The following is a 22937-nucleotide window of genomic DNA, read 5'->3' as shown; positions in this document are numbered from 1 at the left end:
TTTGGACTTTCTTCCTCCCTTACTCGGACTTCACTTATCAACTCACTACTTTCTATTCTCGTGCCAAGTGTAGCCCTAAGTATTTCACAAGCTGTGGTATTCTCCTATTCTTTCTTGGCTCCCACACCCCTGCCAAGTTACTTTCAAGTCCTCTCAATGGCACTAGCAAAACACTCTGCAGGAACATCAGTCCCAGCTGTGTTTAGGTGCAAATCATATGGTTTGCATAGGTGCTATCTCTCCTACAGCCAGTCCCAGAATCTAAAGCCCTCCCACTTGCATCATTTTTTTGCCACGCATTCATCTGCCTTATCCTCCTGTTTCTGTACTTGCGTGCATATGGCACTGTCAGTAATCTAGAGATTACTACGTGGTCCTGCTTGCTAACTTTCTACCTAGCTCCCTAAATTCTGATTGCAGAACCACAGCCCCCTTCCAATCTGCATCATTGGTACCACAATCTCTGGCTGTTCACCCTCCCCTTGAAGAATGCCACAGAGAGGCTACAGGACATTCTTGACCGTGACACTAGGGAGGCAATGAATCATCCTGGAGTCATGTTGATAGCCACAGAAATGCCTGTGTCTTCACCTAATTAATGAATCAGCTATCACTATTGCTCCTCCTTTGTTCTTCCTCCCCTTATTTACAATTGGGTGGCGTGGTGCCAGAGCTTGCTTCTGACTTGCACTTCCTTGAGGAACCAGCACCTTCATCAGATTCCAAAATGGAAACATGATTTGTGGGTGGGACACCAAGGGATTCCTGCACGTTTCTCTTGGACTGTCTGGCAATCACCCATTCCCTTCCTTCCTCTAGTCCTTAATCTGCAGTGTGACCACCTCTCTAATACTTAGTAATGTTAGCCTGACATCAGCTTGCATTTATACAGTACCTTTAATGTAATTAAATGTTCCAGAATAGTTCAGAAGAGGTTTATTAAGAAAATTGGATATCAAGTTACACAATGTTCCCTATAGTGGAAGAACCTGGAACCCGAAGACACCAAATTAAAGTGACTGGCAAAAGATGCAATGGTGACACAACAAAAAAAAGTTTCTTTGTAGGGTTAGCATCTGGAACACACTTCTCAAGAATTAGTAGAGGCAGGTTCAAACATGGCAATGAAAAGAAAATGTGTTAACTATTTTTGTTCTGACTATTCTATGTTTCTTTACTATGATAAGGAAATATTATGGAAAATCATGAAAAAATGTGAGGTTTAAAGAAGGGTCTGATCCATGTCCTTCCAGTTGGCCTCCCACATCCTATCCTCAGTAAGTTTTAGGCCATCCAAAACTATGTCACTGTCCTTATTTCCACCACTCCTGGTTATTAATCATTGTTCCTCTAATTCTGGCCTCTTGAGCATCTTAAATTATAACTGATGGCTATGCTTCATTGTTAATGCCTTAAGTTCTAGGATTCCTTCCCTTCTATGCAACTCCTCTTTTCTTTCTTCCTCCACTACATTCTTGAGGAATGTATTCCAGATTCTAACTGCACCCTGCAGAGAAACTGATTTTTTTTTGTTGTGTCACCATTGCATCTTTTGCCAGTCACATTAATTTGGTATCTTCGGGTTCCAGGTTCTTCCACCACAGGGAACATTATGCAGCTTAATATCAAATTTTCTTAATGAACTTCCTCTGAACTGCTCTGGAACATTTAATTACATTAAAGGTACTGCATAAATGCAAACTGTTGTCAGGCTAACATTACTAAGTATTAGAGGGTTGGTCACATTGCAGCTTAAGAGACTGGGGAAGTAAGGGAGTGGGGTGAGGTGTCACGCAACAGGTGGCAATATTCTTTATAAAAGCAAAATACTGCAGATGTTGGAAATCTGAAATAAACACAGAACCCTGGAGGAACTCAGTAGGTCTGGAAGCATCTCTGGATAGAGAAACAGAGTTAGTATTTTGAGTCCGTTTGATTCTTTTTTAGAACTGTGTATTAGTCCAGAAATACGAGAACTGCCAAAGTAGATGTGTGTCAAAGGATACTCGAGGTGGTCACAGCTTGCCTCTGTAGTACATAAATAATAGGGAAAATGCATCAACTTTTATCATAAATAAATCACAGACCAATATCTGGTAACAAAAGATGCAAAAAGGCAATTCAGTTCAAGAGAAGACCTGATGCACAGTAAGAAAAAAGCCCTTGATGTACACTTCGTGTAAGTAAGTAAGTCGCTCTAAACATGCAAACACTGGACAAATGCATGAACAACAAAATAAAGGACTGACTTTTGGCTTCTGGCATTAGCATAAAATATAATAGAAAACTGGATGGACACAAACTCAGGAAATCTGATGCAAGATATCTCTGCTCATCTTTCTAATTAATTATGATCACAAATGAATATAACCAATTGGATTTCAAAACTAGGGAATCACTGAGTGTGCAATTTCATGCTATGAATTTCTACGTGTCTAAAAAGCCCATGTTTGGTTATTTACTTACCCATACACATCGTCTTATCTGGTGTTGCTTTGAAGCCATTGCGACACGTGCAGTAGTAGCTTCCTACAGTGTCAGTGCACTGACCATGACTGCAAACATTGGGGATATCATGGCATTCATTACGATCTGCATACAAAAGAAATGGAATTTTCCAAAAACAGAGGAAGTACATTTGAAACAATGAGCAGCAATCATTCTCTCATACAACTGAGGGTAAAGTTTTTAATAATTAAAAATAAAACATCTGAATTCCAAAAGCTTAAAGAAGATTAAAAATATTTTAACATACGGTAGTTTGTCAGTATCTGAAATGAGAAAAGATGATAACCTTTTAACTGAAGACCAATTTTGCTGAATGTTCCTGCCTCAACCATTAATCTGCCTTTTTCTGTTTTGAGATGGATGTGCATTTCTAATGTTTTGTATTTTCCTGCACATATTATATATGGAGTAACACTGGTACATGTCAGAAAGTGAACTGTGATGTATAGGGATTGTGTTTAATTGTATGTAGGTGATGACCAGTCAGTTAGGATCCATCTCGGTCTTATAAACAGACACAGGAACAGGATTAGGCTATTCAGTCCTAAAGCCTGTTCAGCCATTCAACGCGATTGTGGCCTTAATATCTTTGCCTAACAAGATTTGGCGTATCTCAGATTTAAAATGAAGAACTGATCTAGCATCAACTGCCATTTTTGCAACACAGTTCCAAACCTCTACCATCCCTTTGTGTGTGACATGGACTGAAACAGTAGTTTTTGGAGTTAGGAGGTTTATGCTTGTGTATGAATGCTTCTAAACATATCTAAAAATGTGTAAAAATTGGTGCCGGTTCTATCCTTGACCAACTGAGCTTCTAGATTAGAACAATGTATCATGAATAGCATTAACAGAAGCCTCTCTGTTTGCTGCTTGCTGTGAAAGCATAAATATTTGCATTTGTACCTATGGGGTGGTGGAGATGTAGAACTCTGCCTGAAAGGTGGTAAAACCGGAAACTATTTCAACATTTAACAGGACACAGGTGAACTCTTGAAACAGCCAAAGAGTACAAGTATGGGCCAAGTGCTGAAAGAAAGGATTTGGGTAGTTAGGAGCTGACATAATGGGTTGAAGGGCCTCTTACCCATTGCAATACTCCATATCTTGACTGATATCAAACAGCACGTGAAGCAGCCATGCAATTCCATCAAATATTCTCAACATTAATGTTATGAATATGGAAGAAGCTTCTACTTGTTATAGCTCTTGTGAGAAATTGGACGGTGATTCTCAATCTGGGGTAAACATTTTCATTTCCTGTACCTTGAATGTATATTGCAAACTGCAAATTTTCAGACGGTGATTTTTTTCTTCATTAGCTTCATTTAGGGCAGCACGGTGGCTCAGTGGTTAGCACTGCTGCTTCACAGCACGGGGATCTGGGTTTGGTTCCACCACTGGGCGACTGTCTGCGTGGAGTTTGCATGTTCTCCCCGTGTCTGTGTGGGTCTCCTCCAGGTGCTCTGGTTTCCTCCCACAGTCTAAAGATGTGCGGGTTAGGTGGATTGACCAGCTAAATTGTCCACAGTGTTCATGGATGTGTAAGTTAGATGGATTAGCCATGGGAGATCTGGTATTATGGGGACTGGTGAGAGGGGTGGGTCTGGGTGGGATGCTCTTCAGAGGGTCGGTGCAGACTCAATGGGCCAAATGGCCTGCTTCCACACTGTAGGGATTCTATGTTAATGGATGGAAAATTGTGAGTTGGGGATATGTAAGTTATTGATCTATTCTTCCAGTGAAAGGATGCACCGATATCAGCCATTCTGAATTATTTTGCTTTCAATTGAAATGTTGAAAAAAAAATGATCAGTTTACTACTTTTAATAAGTTCTCAACTGTTCCACTGAAACATTCTTTAGAATGGCAAACCAATATATCAGGAGGGTCTTAATATGTCAATCAGCTTTTCTCGAGTACTTCGTTGGAATGTTTTAATATTCTCATGTAAAGCATTCTGACCTTCACAATGATATTTTAAAATTACTATACACTTATCTTTACACAACATTCAGGAATGAAAATAATTGCAGGAAATCAATATTTCCTTTTAATTAAAAATTGGTATTGTCACAATATAGGTCACAATTAAACATTTTCTACTTTTGTTTATTCTGCCCTACAACCACACACCAGGTCTTTAATGATAAGGGTTCACAACCAATCTATACACAGTGCAGTATTTAAAATGTTTATCAAACCAGGACATTTCAAAAATAATGAAGTCTACCTGATATGCAAGGAAGGACTGGTCATAGCTGAAAACATAACTATTTTTAGATTTTAACAGATATTGCTTACCAATACAATGTCCTGCTACTGTAAGACGGTAACCTGGCAAACATTCGCAACGATAGCTCCCAGGAGTGTTAATACAATTAGCATTCTGTTGACAAAGGGGGCCATTCTGACATTCATCCATATCTGAGTGAGCAAAACAGACATTAACGAATTAAAATTGCTTTTTAGCACTATGTTCCAAATCAGGGTCTTTAGAATTGATCTGATAATTGCAAAGGGAGCTCGTCATCAATACCCTTACCATAAAAATCAGACACCTATAAAGAATTATGATGTTCACGATTTTTTATCTGAGGATTTTGCTATTATCTTTGGATAGTTTGTTTACAAAGCTTGTACGTTACCTAATTATTGTGGTTAGGGTGTGGTGGGAAGGACAGATGTATGGCGGATGGCAACAAAAGAATGTCATTGGATCGAATTATCACATCTAATTTTCTAAATAATTACACTGTGCACAAATAAGCTGCAAGTAATTTTCTAGTTACAGTAACAAAATACGAAGTCTGCAAAACACCACTGTATCTGAGACTGCAGTTGTTGTGAGCACATTAGTGGAGAAGAAAGGAAATTGGAAGAAGTGCTGTGGATAGGGGTATGGTCAAGATGGTTCAATCAACCAAATTTATTAGATTTGGGAATTAGTGGCAATATCTGAAGCCATGAACTAGTGCTCCTCAGAGACCATGGCTGCCACCAACTAATCTCGGAAGATAGCCAGCAATTAATAAAAACAGAGGAATATTCACTTAAGGCTATGTCCAAATTCTAAGAAAATGTAGCCTTGAGCACACTGCTTCTTGGTTTGTATACCTTGGGCTAGAATTTTGCTTGGTTATGTTCCTAACTTCTGAAATTTGGGGTACTCCTGTAAGATTTTGGTTTCCCTGACTCAGCATCAAACTGGATAGTCCTAGAAACAGACCCAAAGCAGCACTGGAGCTGCATGGGTGGAGAGGTGAATTGGTTAGAAGGTCAGCCTTTCTCAGTGCAGCACTGTCCAAGTCCTGCATTTATATTAGGCCCTTAGTGCTAACCCACCTCCCACATCTCTTCATATCTCATATTCACCTCCCAGTTCATATTTCCCTGCTATGACCCTGCATGTCCCAACATCTGACTAAACCCCCTATAGTTCAATGCCCCTTCCATACCCCTCAGCAATACCCATGCCCATTCTATTAATCCTTCCCTCTTCCATACCTCCAATGCATTCCCTGTGCTGAATGTCTCTTGCACACAATACTCCAGGCGTGGTCTCACCAAGGACCTGTATGATTGCAGCAAGACATCCCCGCTCATGTACTCAAATCCTCTCACCACAAAGGCCAACATATTATAGCTTTCTTCACTGACTGCTGCAACCACATGCTTACTTTCATAGACTGATGAACATGGGCACCCGGGTCTCAGTGCAGCTATCCCTTTCCCAGTCCATTGCCATTCAGATAATAATCAGTCTTCCTGTTTTTGCTACATAAGTGGGTGACCTCACATTTATCCACATTATACCTCACCTGCTCTGAATTTTCCAAATCACTCTTGCCCAAATCATACTGAAGCACTTCTGCATTCTCCTCAAAGTTCATTCTCCCACCCAGCTTTGTGTTGACTGCAAATTTGAAAATACTACATTTAGTTCCCTCATCTAAATCATTAATATATATTGCGCATTGCTGGGGTCCAAGCACTGATCTCTGTGGTACCCCACTGGTCACTGGCTGTTGCTCAGAAAATGATCCCTGTTATCCTACTCTTTGTTTCCTGTCTGCCAGCCAGTTCTCTATCCTTGTCAGTACACAACCCCAATCCCCATCCACTTTAATTTTACATGCAAATGTCCTCTGTAGAACCTTATCAAATGCCTTCTGAAAGTTCAAGTAACCACATCCATTGGCTGTCCCTTATCCATCCTTGAAAAATCCTAACAGATTTGACAAAAACATAATTTCCCTTTCATAAATCCGTGTTGACTCTGTCCAATCCTGCCACTATGTTCCAAGTGCTCTGCTATTAAATCTTTCTTTTGTAATGGACTCTAGCAATTTCCCTACTACTGATGTATAATTCCTTGCTTTCTCTCTATTTCCTTTTTTTTAAATAGTAAGGTTACATTAGCTACCCTTTAATCCATAGGAATTATTCCAGAGTCTATGGAATCTTGAAAGATGACCACTAATGCCCCCACTATTCCTTGGACCATTTCCTCAAATTACTCTGGAATGTATTTATCAGGCTTTGGGAATTTGTCAGTCTTTAAGCCCAACACCATTTCCTCACTAATATGGATTTCCTTCAGCTGCTCCCTGTCACTGGACTATATGTTCCCCAACATTTTTAAGACGTTATTTGTGTCCTCCTTTGTTTAGGCAGAACTAAAATACGTATTTAATTGTTCTGCCATTTCTTTGCTACCCATTATAACTTCCCTCTTTCTGACTGCAAGGGACCTACATTTGTCTTTACTAATCTTTTTCTCTGCACATACCTGAAGCTTTTACAATCAGTTTTCACAAGCTTACTCTCACACTCCATTTTCCCCCTCTTAATCAATCCTTGTCTCCTCCTTTGCTGAAATCAAAACTGCTCCTAATCCTCAGGCCTGCTGCTTCTTTTGACCAATATGTATGCCTCTTTCTTTGATCTAATGATATCCCTAATTTCTCTTGTTGGCCATAGCTAGGTTCACCATTCCCATTTTATTTTTGTGCCAGACAGGAATGAATAATTGTAGTTCCTTCATGCACTTTCTAAATACTTGTCATTTCCTATTCACTGTCATGCTTTTAAATAACCCTCCCCAATTTAACATAGTTTGTCCCTCATACCATTGTAGTTTTCTCTATTTGGATTTAGGAACTTAGCCTCAGAATCAACTATGTCACTCTCCAGCTTAACAAAGAATTCTATCATATTATAGTCACTCTTAACCCAGGGGTCTTGCACAATTCCAGGAATTCCTCCTCTATGGTACAGTCACTGATTGATTCACCCATAATTATAGCTGTACTTTATTTCTTGCTTTAGTCTCCTGCTTATAATGCCTTCCCCAACATTACCATTAGAGTTTGGGGATCTTTATACAGCCCCCATTATTGCTTTCTGCCCTTGGTGTTTCTAAGCTCAACTCATACAGATTCCTCTTCATCAGAGCCAAATATTCTTCCTCATTAACCTACTCTTTAACTAGAAACGCTACCCTACCTCCTTTTCCTCTTTATCTGTCCTTCCTAAAATATTCAGCTCCCAGCCTTGGTTACACTGCAAGCACATCTCCATAATACAAACTATATCGTTCCCATTTATATCTATTTGCGTGAAATATGATGTAATGAAATGTAATATTGAAAATATACTCCAATCACTTTCAGAAGAACATATAGGTTCTATCCCAAACTTAGCAAGAAGGTTTCCTTTTCAGAAATGGGAGAAATTTTTTGGACAGCCTTTCCTTGCAAGCGTCTTGACTCTAGCTGAAGACCAGTCTCCAAAGCATTTGCCATCCAGTCACTATTCAAAACAGCTCTAGCAGGACTACAGCAGAGCAAACAGTGTTAATAGTCATGTGATTTCTAGGGAGCTTTATTGGAGAAAATCTCCAATGTGAACACTAATCTTTCAATTATATCTTTTAAAGAAATCATTCCAAGTATTTCCATTACCCTTAAAAATTTAAGTCCTTCTACAAATATTAAAGTATTGAAGTGCCATCATATCACATGTATTGAAATGCTCCTGGAACTGACACAGCATAAACGAGAATTTGAAAATTTTATTTGTAAGTTACAGTTCACCTTGCAACCTCATACAAGTATCAGTCTACTACAGGCATTCTTAGTATCAATTAATAAAACTTTAATCTCTTAACAAAAGAGGGTTCATGGCCAATATTTCCAGGACAATTAGGGGTAGGTGATGAATAATAACCTAGCAACAAAACCCATATCCCATGAACAAATACAAAAAATCATAATCTTGTCTAGATAAACAAACAGACATCCAAAAAGGACAAAAAAGAATCAACTTATTACAACCTTATAAAGACATTCATCTGATAAAGACTAACACTTCCTTTTGCAAGTCTGCAAACAGATCCTGCTCGGCTTAGGCTCCCCATTTGTGAACCATTCAGTATTAGATGATTTGGAAAAACACTCTGCTTTATTTGTTTCTATTGATACAATACTATATAACTGGCCATCTTTTCAAACTGCTTCTATCCATACATTAACCAGATAGCCTCATTATAAATCGTTGACTAAGCTAAAGTTGATGGACTTAGTTGTGAAGGCAATGTTGACATGATGTGAAGGAGAATGTTGCCTTTGTTTGATAGACATTTTCATGAAGTTGTAATGAATTATTCCTTGATATGGTTTTCAATACTTATTTGTTTTTCTGGAAATGTGAGAGAAGTATTCAGAGCAGTCATCTTAAGCTTTGTTCATTGACACAATGAATTGCTATGATTGATTGATACTTTTATGAAGTTGTAAAAATAGGCTTTTTTCAACGGAGATTTTCTTTTTGTGTTAGTTTCAGGAACATTTCAAAGACTTGTCACTATTACATAGCTAATTGTTTCTAGACTTATTGAATACTGGAAGAATGTGTAAAGAAAATGCCTGGGGACATGGAAGAGGTATAAGGATTGAAGGGCCATAAGGGATATTGGAGATGGCATTACGGGACACAAGGGTGAGGAATTTTAGAGGTCAAGGAGGAGCATGGGACATATGACGGTGCGTGGGAGATATGCAGGAGCATGGACCATATCAGATAACATGGAAAAAGGCTTTTAACTTTACTTATCAGAAGATTCCCGACTCCTCAGAAAGCTTTTCCAAGGTTCATGAACTGACCTACCTGGTGCGGTCCCTACAGGTTTCCAAATCCATCATGTCACAACAGGAATTGTATGGATGATGAAATTCAGATACTCCCTGGGCCTTTACAATTGGTGACCCTGATATCACAGGACATGCATGTGAGATCCTGACTCAACATGCTGCCTAACTTGAGAAAGGTGGTGTGGGTTGAGAATGCAGGGATATATTTGAAATTCTGGCCCCATGGGCCTCATTTTACCTGGTGCAAAATGACTTCCAGGCAGGTGCTGATAGGAAAAACCTGGCACCTTCTGTAATTTATGTCACGACAATTTGACCTTAGTCAATCTTTTGTGTGGGAACTATTCCATCAAGTGGGACACAATACATAAAGCATACATCAACATAACTGTTAGCATTTTACCAATTTTGATTTAATAGTAATAGGTTTGAACATGAGAACAATGTACAAATTGCAAATACAGACATGCATTGTGACAATTCTAATAGTCTAACAAAAATTAAAACAGAGGATTCTCTTTTAAAAGAGATGTTGTAAGATATGTTTACCGTGCCAGCGCCGCCATCATGAAAAGATGGTATTGAAAAGGTAGCATTCAGAGAGATAAAGACTCCATTACTTGCAACACAGAAGTGACTGTGTGGCTGGTTCTTTAATTATGACTTTCACAGCATGCAAGCGCTCAAACCTAGGTCAGTAACCGAGTACTTCAGCCCATTGTTGCACATGAGCACCTCAGCTCATTAGCACATCATTATCTCCTAGCACAAACAGTTGAACTAGGTTTTAACTTGTGTCTTGTGTATTCTTGAAAGCGGAAGACGCAAAACCTCTCTCTCACCCGAACTGTTATCTTTTCTCTCATCATATTCACGGTCTGAGTTACCTCGCTGGAGATAACTGTTCAGTTTTGTAGAGTACTTCTCCCTTTTAAATTCATCTCATTAAAGCTTCCTTGTCATTTTGGCAAGTATGATATTCCAGGCTCTTGGCTACTGAATTTACAACCACAGTCAACTTTTGGCTATCCATTTTAAAAAATTGCTCTAGTTAAAATTAAACATGTCTGTAGATGATCTGGGATTATGTTCTGTGGTTATGACATGTCGTAACAAGTCAAACTTCAGTTGGCTATTGTGAGGTTTAATAACAGCACAGATAAAAACAATTAATCTTCTTTAAGTATGATTGCTTGCTAGGACTCTTGTGGCATAATGGTATTGTCCATATCTCTAAGTTAGGAGGCCTTGGTTCAAGTCCTACCTGCTCCACAGATACGTAATAACACCTCTGAACAGGGTGATTAGAAACTATCTATGATTGCTTGCTACAGGGAGAGGAGACTCTTGTGGCACAATGGGGGCACGCCTACATTTGGACCAGGAGGCCCGGGTTCAAGTCATACATGCTCCAGAGGTCTGTCATAATACCTATGAACAGATTGATTTCTGTTTTCACAATACTGATTGAGCTACAGTTTTGTTTTCGAAGACAATATGTGGGTTCCTGGGCTCATTAACCACAGACTGGACTCAAATGATTGAATGGAACGTGGTTACTATCAATGTCAGTATTCTTTCCAATAACCAGTATGTTTGATTTACTGGGTCACTCATTCCTTGCGCTTGCCTGATAATGCAAACTTCACTGTAGAAAATTTTCATTATCCGTAAAATATCACCTTTGAAATCTCACATAAACTCAACATGGCAAGAATATATTCATTTGGCCAAGATATTCTGAAGACCAGAGTGTCTTTGGAGCTGTGCAAACTGAGTTAAGTGTTCAGATTATGAGGAAACCTGCTGCGGCAGACTCTGTGGGAATTTCGTGGGAAGTTAAAACTTTGAAACCTCCCGAAGAAATTCTTTAAAGTCAGAAACATTGAAAGGTTCTGGCTGAGTTAAGATTAATGGTTAACCAGCAAAGCTCACAGGATTTAACACCTACTCTAACTCCTAGGTAACCATTAAATTGACACCCCTGACTCACCACTAATCCCGCCCACCCAACTACATTTCCCCTAACCCCTGGCAATCACACCACAGTTCAACCCTGCTGGCCCCGACAATCACTCCTGCGCCCTTGGCATGACTGTCCCTGGGCCCAACATACATCTTCCAACCCCACCAGCTTGATCCCCCTGGACTCACACAGACCCTTTGCCATCTCCCAATGTCCAGTGACTTGACTCTTCCAGGCCCAATAACCCATCCCCAAACAACGAACCAGACTGACATCTCCCCAACCCCCAGTTGGATTGAAAACCTTCAACCTGAATGATAATTACTACTTCATCAGCTTGAGAACTCCTGGTACATGCCCACCCCACCCCATAAGTATTGCTGATACCAAGAAACCTGCCACCTACCATAAGCACTCATTTATTTTCCTGGCTCTAATTCTCACCCACCTGGCATCCTACCCTCCTCTCACCCAACTGGTATCCTAACCCCTCAAATAACTGCCCTCCAATCCTAGCCTTTCCTAATATACTTATCCATGCATCGTAGTTGGCAAAGTTGCTGGCTATTTAAACCCTAGAATGTGGCAGACTGACTGAGTACTGCTAAAGACAGTGTGGTTTCTACAAAGATCTTCTTCACTACTGGTCTCACGGATTCCTCTATAGGTTTGTTACAGGAATCTCCAGCATAGGGGATACCTTAAAGCAAGTCTTTTGTTTTCGATTAGGGTCAGAAATAGGACTTTTTCTTTGTTTTTAGAAAATAGCAAGGAAGTGTTAACTAATTTTTTTTGAAACAGCAAAAAATCTTTCAATTGCAGTTAAAAAAACTTCCCTCTATCCCTGCTGGACATTTATATTCTGTAACATGGCACACACTGATTACTGTAGAATGGAGTTCCTGTGTAAGATGTAGATCAAATAAGTACAAGATACTGTAGTTCATGACAAATACCTTACTTAAAGAGCAGACATTAAGACTATTAATTTCTCTGTATACTTTTAAATAAATTGAGGGAATCTATTTATAAGGGATCACTTTACAAATTAAGAAATATTTCCTTATTACCTTCACAGCTGATCAGTTGATCATTGTATTGAAATCCCATGGGACATTCACATCGGAAGCTTCCAAGTTGATTAATGCATACACCATTAGCACAAATACCAGGAATCCAATGGCACTCGTCAATGTCTGCAATGAAGTGTACTTGCAGGTTAACCTTGTAAAGAAGTTTTATATATATGCTGAAGTATATTTTTCTTCATTCACCAACATGAGCAATGATTGTATGAATATATTTCAAAGTTAAATGTTCCTGGACTGGAACATTTGTGATAAACGAATGTCTATTGTACTCTTCAAGATGTGTAGGTATAGTGTAGCCAGAAATTCCACGATGAAATGAAGGACTAGATTAAATAACACAATTTACTTTTTATACTGACATGAAAATTATTTGGTAACATAAAATCAGAATTAGTCAGGGAAGCAAATATTCAATGATTTTTATATTTATTTCATTCCATGGCATATACTCTCTGCAACAGAACTCATTAACCTATTGGAATCAACAAATTTTAGCCATCTGTAAATCACAGGGCATCTTTAAGAAAGTCATGTAAGTTTTTATCCAAGTGAAAGTTTGCCCAATTTACTTTTATCCTGCGTTCATAGAGTTGTGAAATTTTGTAATGAGTAAAGCCTCAATAATGCCACATTGGCTATCTACTATGACATATCTACACATTGTAAAGTAGATTTTTATTGTTGCTAAAAGAGAAATTGCTCAAGAAACTCAGCAGGTTTGGCAGCATCTGTGGAGAAAAAACAGAATGAACGTTCAGTTCTGAAAGATTACTGGACTTGAAAAGTTAACTCTGCTTTCTCTCCACAGATTTTGCCAGACCTGAGTTTCTCCAGCAATGTCTGCTTGTTTCAGATTTCCAGTTCTTGTTTTATTTTTATTGTTGCTCAGTAGTACATATGAATTAGCAGGTACAAGCCATTCAGCCCCTCAGGCCTGCTCTACTATTTAACAAGGTTATGACTGATTGGATTCTAATCCACATTCCTGACTACATCCTACATCCTAAATCCAGCCTGAGAATTTTCCTCAGGATCATATATGTTTAAATTAAGTCATCTATTAATGTTCTATATACCAGCAGATACAAGCCTAGCCTGTCCAGCCTTTCCTCATAAGACAACCCTCTAATTTCACATATCAGTCAAATTAATCTTTTCTGAACTGCCTCCAATGCATTAACATCCTTCCTTAAATAAGGCAACCAATACTGTGCACAGCACTCCAGATGTGGTCTCATTAGTGCCCTGTATAACTGACGGTTACCTTCCTACTTTGGCATTCAATGGTACACATGATAAGTGATAACATTCTACTAGCTTTCATAATTACTTGCTGTAGCTGCCTAATAACCTTGAGTTATTAAGAAAAAGGACACCCAGAACCCTCAGCATCTCAGAGTTCTACAACTTATTACCAATTAGATAATAACTTGCTTTTATATTCTACCTGCCAAAGTGGGCAATATCGCTTTTTTCTCCACCTTATATGTCACTTGCCACATCTTTACTCAATCTCTAAGACTATCATTATCTTTTGTAGCATGCTTATATCCTCCTCACAACTTACTTACAAATATACTTACTGTCCTTTAATCTGAGTCAACAATTGAGGTCACAGCTTCTATCCCTGTGGTATACAGCTCATTACATTGTGCCAATCTAAAACAAAATGCATTTATGCCTATTCTCTGCTTCCTGTAAGCCAGTCTTTCTTCTATTCATGCCAAATACACCACAGGTTTTATTTTGAACCATAACTTTTGATGTGGCACCTGATCAAATGCTTTCTAGAAATTTAAATACAGTACATTCACCAGTATCATTTTATCCATAGCATGTGTTACTTCCTTAAAGAATTCTAACAGACTGGTCAAATGTAATTTCTCTTTCACAGAACTATGTTGGCTCTGCTTGACTGCCTTGAACGTATCCAAATGGCCTTGCATAACTTTTTTTAATAAAAGCTTCTAACATTTTCCCTAAGACTGATGCTAAGATAACTGGCCGGTAGTTTCCTACTTTCTGTGTCCTTCTCTTTTTGGAATAAAGATATGACATTCACTATCTTGTAATCAAACGGGAGAAAGGTATTAATCAAATTCAGATATGTACAATCAAATTTTTAGAAATATGTTGTAAGATATGTTTACTGTCAGAGGGAGTTTATGGACACATTTAGAGCATACCAACTTTTCTTCCCTTTTCTCAACCAAACTGCTGTTACTTTTGAGACTCCTGATATTGAAGCGGTCCATGTCATTATGATCCTGGGCTAGACGGCCAAATTTAAGTTAAATCTGACTAGGCACCAGTAACTTCTTAGATAGAAAAATTATACCAAGTGCAAAATTCATAGGACTTACTAACAGAATAAAATCTAACAATACATTGTTAAAACATTAATACAATCTACAATACTACTTGCACAAAATATACTGCAATCCAAAATAAACATGTCGTGAATATGGGTTATATGATCTGACACCAATAGTGCACATTTCTCAGCAACTGCCCCCAAGATTTGAATGGCATAACGGATAATCAAATCTCACAAGGGACTAGAATTCTTTACTTGACTTGGAATTCCCATACAAGAGCCATTCTTTCATGGGCTGCTTCAATAATTGCTTCCAATCTGGTTGAGTACTATCCTTTTCTAGGGTAATGCTCTCTTGGACTTTGGAAACGACACTCAAGTACTAATTCAAAGGCCCAACCCCACCGACAGCTAACTTCACCATTTTAGAAATATCCCTGGCTCCTTTACTGAGCTCTAAACTTCTTCAGTTGCACCAAGCAAATACTGCTATGGGCTTTTGAAACCCCCATTCTCAGCTGTACTCAAGTATTAATGGCATGTAGCTGCTTCTGAACTCACACAGCTTCCAGCACTGGAACAACCAAAAGTAACAATTCCTTGTAATGGCGTGCGCCCTGAGTTTTACCTTTTCAAAGTATGCAGGCTTTTGCAGCATCAGAAACACTTACAAAAACAAGGGTTCATCATAGTGCCCCCATATGCAGCAAGACCTGGGCATTACAGGAGCAAATTACTGCAGATGCTGGAATCTGTATTGACGTTAGCTTACTGTCTCTCCATGGATGCTGCCTAAACTGCTGGAAATCACAGCAGTTTAGGCAGCATCCATGGAGCGACAGTAAGTTAACGTTTCAATCTAGATGACTTCATCAAAGATGACATGAAGTGCGGAGGGGCAGCATGTACCTAATAGTTGTGGGGGAGATAGAGTGCTGGGGGAGAAAGGATGTTGATAGTTCAGATTAAGTGACCAGAATGGGAGAATGGCAGAACAATGGTGTGTCTAATTGCCAGAACAGAAAGAACAGACATTCCCATTGGAATAGGGGGAGGTGAGAGAGGGCATGATGACAGAGTAAAACTGAAAGAAAGGGAAGGAATGGGAGTGGGTTCACAATACTAAGGTGTTGAACTCAATACTCAGCCCAGAAGGTTGTTGAGTGCCTAGTCTGAAGATGAGATGTTGCTCCTCCAGTTTTTGTTGTGATTCGCTGGAGCATTGCAGTATGCTGAGGACATACAAGCAAGCAGTATGCTGTGTTAAAATGACTGTTAATGGGAAAGTCAGAGTCATGCTTGCACACAGACTGGAGGTGTTCTGCAAAGCGGTCACCCAGTCCGCATTTGTTTTCACCAATGTAGAGTATGTCAAATGGGGTGCAGCGAATACTGGGACTGTCTGTTCTTTCCATTCCGGCAGTTAGACACACCATTGTTCTGCTATTCTCAAATTCTGATCACAATCATCTGAACTATCAACATCCTTTCTCCCCCAGCACTCCACACCACCCTCCTCCCAATTATTGCATAAATTCTGCCCCTCCACACTTTATGTCAGCTCTGATGAAGAGTCATATAGACTCAAAACGTTAGCTTGCTCTCTCTCCACTCTCTCTCCATGGATGCTGCCTGACACGTTGTGATTTCCAGCATTTTTGTTTTCAAGACCTGATAATATCCAGGCTAAGGTGGTAAGTACACCACACAAGTCCCAGGCAATGAGTGTGTTCAATAAGAAATAATCCAACCATTTTCCCATGATATTCAATGGCATTATCATTGTTGAGTCTCCACTATTAATGTCCTTGGAGTTATAATTGGCTGGATACTGAACTGGACCAGCCATATAAATATTGTGGCTACGACAGCAAGTGAAAGGCTGGGAATTCTATTCAAAGTTTGTCTACTGTCTACAAGGCACAAGTCAGGATTGTGATGAAATGCTCTCCACTTGCCTGGTTCACAGCAACTCAAACAACACTCATGAAATTCATCAACAAAGCATCCCATCCAGCACCTTCAATATTCACTCTTTCCACCAGGATGCACATTAGCATCTACAAGGTATACTACAGTAAGTCATCAAGACACCTTCTAACTTGCAAGCTCTATCACCTACAATGGCAAGGGCAGCAAATGTATGAGAACATCATTGCTTACAAGTTCCCCTGCAAGCCATACACCATCTGACATGGAAATATATTCCCATTCTTTCATAGTTATAGAGTCAGAATCTTGAAACTCCTTTCTTAACAGTACTGAGCATGCATCTCAATAACTTTAGCAGTTCAAAAAGGCAACTAACTCATCACCATCTTCTCAAGGGCAGTGAGTGATGAACATTAAATGCTCGACTTGTGAGCAACACCCACATATAACTAAAGACTAAAAAAAAGGTCTCATTGCAGAAATGGGGATAGAGGAGGAAAGTAGACTTGAGCTAGAATATCAGCCATAACATTATTGAAAAGAAGAGCAGGCTCAAGGGGGTGCATGCCGTCTTACTGCTCTTATTTTGTATGATGTAAACTTTTTGTTGTGTTTTTGTTATCCACAGGTGGCAACTTCCCTCTTCAGCAGACCAGATGTCCATTAGTCATACATAAGTACTAGCCAAATATTCTGTTAGAGCTGAGTCAGACTCTCCTCATCTAACACTTATACAATTTCAGCAGGGACTGTAAGGCAACAAACAGGAATGCGAACCTGACAAATTGTCTTTCCTTAATTCAGGAATGTTGAAATTAATTCTACAGGAAATATGAAACTAGCTAAACCAGTGCAAGCCAGATTTAAAAATTGGGATTTTCTGGACTTGGATGATTAGCAATCCAATGGATAAATGTCCTGAGTTATTAGGGAACAAGTTTTACATTCACGAATGTTTAAAGATTTCCTTAAGAGTACGGTAATTTTTAAGTGCAGTACTTTATGTGCATTTTTTCCACTTTCCTTATTCTTTTATTACTTATGTTGGAACCAGAGAACACAGAAGTCTTCCTATGTTTGTTCTGTCACTGATACATTAACCAAATAACTTAACACATCACAAACAGCCTCAATTTCAGAAAGAGTGTAAACATGAACAAGTCTTAGACATGAAAGAAAATAATATGAATATGATTGAGACCAATTGGTAACAATAAAAACATGGTTTACAATGCTGGGGAAAGCTTAAATATCAATCCCAACTCCTATTTCATTGTTGAAAATTTGTCTTCAAATGATCTCACTAAATGCAGTTATGGCACCTAGATAATCACATTTGAAGAAACATAATACACATTTTAAGTTTCATTTCACTACTTGTGTCTATATCATTCAAAACTGCAGTTCTTTAAACAACAAAAATATATCTTACCAACTGCCTGTCCGCTTATATCAATAATATATCCAGGTCTTCGACTACCGCAGAGAAACTGAAAGTCATCTGAAACATGATTCAGCATATTATCAATATATGTCATGTACATGTCACAAATTCTAAATCCAGTTCTAAATGTCTTAACTTGATACACAGAAACCTACCTGTGACAGGAAGTGGACACTGCTCACATGGTCTGTTCCAAGCTTTTCCAATCATGTATGAACAGCAACACAACTTCTTTGTCATATTAAAGGCCAGCTCACCATTACAAGTACCATTTTCACGGTCAAAATATTTGAAGCAGAAGCTCTTTCTATTGTCTGTAGATTGAAAGGATATAACCTGTCATTAAGTTGCAAAATTATAGATAAGCACAACTGAAATCAGTTGATTGGAAAACATTATTTATAGCTTCTTAATATTCTCTTAACTGGTTGATGAACGCTTACCCATACAGTTGTTTCCACCATTAACTTGCATATAATCTGGTGGACAGATGCAGGTATAATTTCCTACCGTGTTGAAACAGGTACCAGGGCCACAAATGCCAGGTGAAGCGCTGCACTCATTAAGATCTAGAAAAAAAAACAAAGTAAGTTTTGGAGTATAATAACAGTAAGTTTTCCTTATTTAAACGAAAAGGAAACTGAAATCAGCACTACCCATTTGCACATTTGTATTATTTGATTGATTGTTTGCATTTCTGCAACTAACCTGCTCAGTGCAGAATGATGTTGAAACCTGGATAGGACACAAATTGTAATTTTCATACAAGGATCCTCATCAGCCATCAACTTCTAATGAAAATTTGGGTATGAACATAATGATTCTGCCAACAGTGAGTACCCAAATGTTTGACTTTTGTTACTGTCGGGGGTCCCAGCTGGTAGCAGAGAACCAGGCAATTACAAAATTTCCTATTGAAATATCAGTTCAACAAAAAGACAAGCATGTGATTATCAAAGTGAGGAAGCGCACTGTTGGAATTAAAATACTTCCTCAAATTGTGTACTCAAGGCAATGGCATACAATGAAAGGGTAGCTGTTTGCCCACCCTGACTTCAGTGGAAAATTTTAATCTGGGCAGCAAGTATTACATAAGAACTATTTTACAGCCTAGCCGATGTTGAAGATCCAACTCCAGTGTCAGCATCAATCACTCAGATCAGATTGCCATACACAGAATAAGCCTTATGCTTCTCTGATAGTCCCTGTAAGTTTTGTTGGGTCAGTGTAAGTTCTTCCACTTCCAAACGAAGGTTTGTAGTTCAGTTTCAATCTGTGCTGGCCGTTTACGCAAACAATAGCTTTATACAGAGATAGCAGGAACTGCCGATGCTGGAGAATCTGAGATAACAAGGTGTAGAGCTGGATGAACACAGCAGGCCAAGCTGCATCAGAGGAGCAGGAAAGCTGACGTTTCAGGTCTAGACCCTTCTTTCTGAAGCTTTCCTGCTCCTCTGATGCTGCTTGGCCTGCTGTGTTCATCCAGCTCTACACCTTGTTACAATAGATTTATACAATCCAGTTTCATTTCAGGAAGATTCCCTTGACATTGTTAAAAAGAAGTTTTCAAGGAACGTTTTTGCTTGCAGGCGGGTTTATTAAAGGGGAAGGTTAAGCATTCCGTTGAACATAATTTGGATAAGCATCTGATGTAGCAATGTTCCTGGCTACATTAGTGTTTAAAATTAACAATAGTGTAAATCAGTACCTGTCTGATCAGGTCCTGAACCTGGTGTGGTGTTCACCACAATGTTTATTTGCCTTTGCAACAACATTATTAGCCATGTTTGAAGAGAGTTGCCATGATCCCCAAGACATCATCCTTCCAGTTGCCAACTGTCTACAAATTCACTTGGTATGAGCTTTGTATTTGTCTGAAAGTAGCTACTTGACCTGTATGATATGTTCATTGTAGTTACGTGTCACAAGTTTAACTTTAGCCGAACACTATACTATTCATATGACTCACATACATATGCCAACATTTCTTATGGGTTTAGGAATGTCAATCAATTTGCAGAATTACACAGGCTTGTCCTGTTGTTGATCAGTGGAAAAGGAAATCAAGGTGTTGGTTTTCCTGACTAAAGCAGCAGTCACTCTTAAGGGAAGTAGCTATTAAACTTGGTGAATTGGCATCCATACTCTGCTTCCTCTCGACTGGTTTGACAGCAGCACACAAATTCTCCATTGCACTATATTTTCTGTCCACATTAGTTTCCTTTTAGATCCTAAAATATAAGGTTAGCAAAGTTATCTATTTCACATGGGTGCTAGGAATGCATTACCTATACAATGTATGGAAATTTGAAATTTGTGTGCTTATTTCTTAATTACTAGCAATTTTAGAAAGAATGAGCACAATATGTATAATGCACAACTTAAACACTTTAGTGCACAGCATTTCAATACAGCTACAATTTTATATTTGTGGAAAACTGCATTATGCAACAAAATGGTCTACAGAGTGGTAAATATTAAACATCAATAACAAGTTCCAGATCATAAACAAGATACCTCCTGAAGGCCTATATAAAGTGCATTCAAGATATAGTACCACTTTTGCAGTAATCTCAACTTGTAAAATGCTAACACTTTTTTTTACTGGGAGGTCTCGATTTTCATGCCTATTTGCACACTGACTGTGATTTATTTGTTTCTAAGTACCTGCCAATAATTTTAAAATTGGTTACTTTTGTACAAAAGCAACCCAGTTCATCATGAAGCATACAATGAGTTATTTTATAATCCTTTACTCAAAGTGAAGAGTTGGCGAGCATCCAAAGACAGGTACAATTTTCCAATCTGTACTCCTATCTGGAAAAGCCCTAGGTTGGGAGTGTTGAATTACAAAAATTACCATCTAGCCACCAGTTGGTAGGTTCTTGCAGCAGCACAGTGAGATTACGAATTCAGTGCAATTGGACATTAAATACATATAAACCAGCTAATGGCACTGCACACGGATGTTGCAGTTTAATACATTACCACAATGTCAGCGCAATCAGTGATATCATGCATTAAATTTTTAATCTGGAAGGGCAGCCAATTGGAATACATTAACTTGAGTATTATTTATTCACGATCTATTCTTCTCAGGATCAAGATTCTGTTTTGTCAACCATTTTGTCTTCAAGAAGCAGCATATAGAAAAATAATTCATATGCACCACTAATATTTTTAGAAAAATAGAGAGTAATGAATCAAAAAGAAAGCACTGACATTATTAACAATAATGTCAGACTTCAATAAATATACCTTCACATACTCTGGTTTCTTCATTCAAATAGAAACCACGTGGGCATTCACACTGGAAGCTCCCAAAAGTGTTGACACATGTTCCTCCTTGACACAGTCCAGGTAATTCCTTACATTCATCAATATCTGCATAAAGCAGTAAGAGATAACTGGATAAGCTGTTAACAATATGAAGAGACAGCTCACAGGGTGCAACATTTGAAATGTTATTTTCAAAATGGTGTTAAGTGGTTACCCTCCAGAATAACTGTGATTGGATTAGGACGAAAGCCTTCTCCTCCAGGACAAAGGGTTCTGTATTCAGCTGTTTTAAATAAAAAGGTTCAGAGTGTTACAAGAATATAAAGATAAGTAAATCAACATTTTTTGAAGCCTTGAATTGTTAGTCAAATGAAGAGAAATTTTGTTTTATTTTCATTGTATGCACTTTGACTCTGAGGGACAAGCTACTTTTATTTCAATCAAGTAATACAACAATGTAAGACAACAAGGTGCAGGGCTGGATGAACACAGCAGGCCAAGCAGCATCATAGGAGCAGAGAGGCTGATGTTTCGGGCCTAGACCCTTCATCAGAAAAGGGGGAGGGGAAGGGGGTTCCGAAATAAATAGGGAGAGAGTGGGAGGCGGATAGAAGAGGGATAGAGGAGAGGATAGGTGGAGAGGAAACAAACAGGTCAAAGAGGCGGGGATGGAGCCAGTAAAGGTGAGTGTAGGTAGGGAGTTAGGAAGGGGATAGGTCAGTCCAGGGAGGACGGACAGGTCAAGGGGGCGGGATGAGGTTGGTCGGTAGGAGATGGAGGTGCGGCTTGAGGTGGGAGGAGGGGTTAGGGTTAGGGTTAGGGTTTTCTTTTGCTTGCACCATTTATTTGCATCCTCTCTTAAATCTATTGCTGATAAATATGCATCAATCTATTTGTTCTAACGGTCTTCAATTCAAAAAGTATGCTTTTACATTTCTAATGCACATTCTGGTAATAGCAGAATTTTATTTTAAAAACATAGATTTTAATTCATTAAAAACTGGGTATCTGCCCAATTGGAAGCCTATAATTTTAGAAGCTGGTTTCTTTGTGGCATTAATGTGAAAAAAAGATTCTATTGCGATTCATTACACTCATTGCTGAATAAACAAACACATTTGTGGGGTTCAAGCATTGTAGTTTGATTTTTTTTAGAAAGGTAAACATACTTGAAAGGTTGATTCATAAAGTTTCCACCATTTGGAACCACGATAATAAAATGAGATCTCTTTTGATAGAGATAACA

At 38.7% G+C, this 22937-nt stretch overlaps 1 protein-coding gene across 1 annotated transcript in view; it reads right to left on the bottom strand.

Annotated features, from left to right (window-relative positions):
• LOC109916808 (fibrillin-1-like) overlaps nt 1–22937 on the bottom strand; it is a 589008-nt gene that overhangs the window by 112927 nt on the left and 453144 nt on the right. The window contains exons 36-43 of the mRNA XM_048617021.1: nt 21906–21974; nt 21671–21796; nt 18856–18981; nt 18568–18726; nt 18401–18469; nt 12699–12824; nt 4813–4935; nt 2467–2592 (exon numbers count right to left, since the gene is read on the bottom strand). Coding sequence (XP_048472978.1) covers nt 2467–2592; nt 4813–4935; nt 12699–12824; nt 18401–18469; nt 18568–18726; nt 18856–18981; nt 21671–21796; nt 21906–21974 — 924 coding nt within the window. The remainder of the gene's footprint in view (nt 1–2466; nt 2593–4812; nt 4936–12698; nt 12825–18400; nt 18470–18567; nt 18727–18855; nt 18982–21670; nt 21797–21905; nt 21975–22937) is intronic.

Source organism: Rhincodon typus, chromosome 36 (genome assembly GCF_021869965.1).
Source record: "Rhincodon typus isolate 14 chromosome 36, sRhiTyp1.1, whole genome shotgun sequence".
Taxonomy (NCBI): Eukaryota; Metazoa; Chordata; class Chondrichthyes; order Orectolobiformes; family Rhincodontidae; genus Rhincodon; species Rhincodon typus.
Note: the sequence above shows the minus strand (reverse complement) of the source record. Positions and strands in the feature narration are given on the sequence as shown.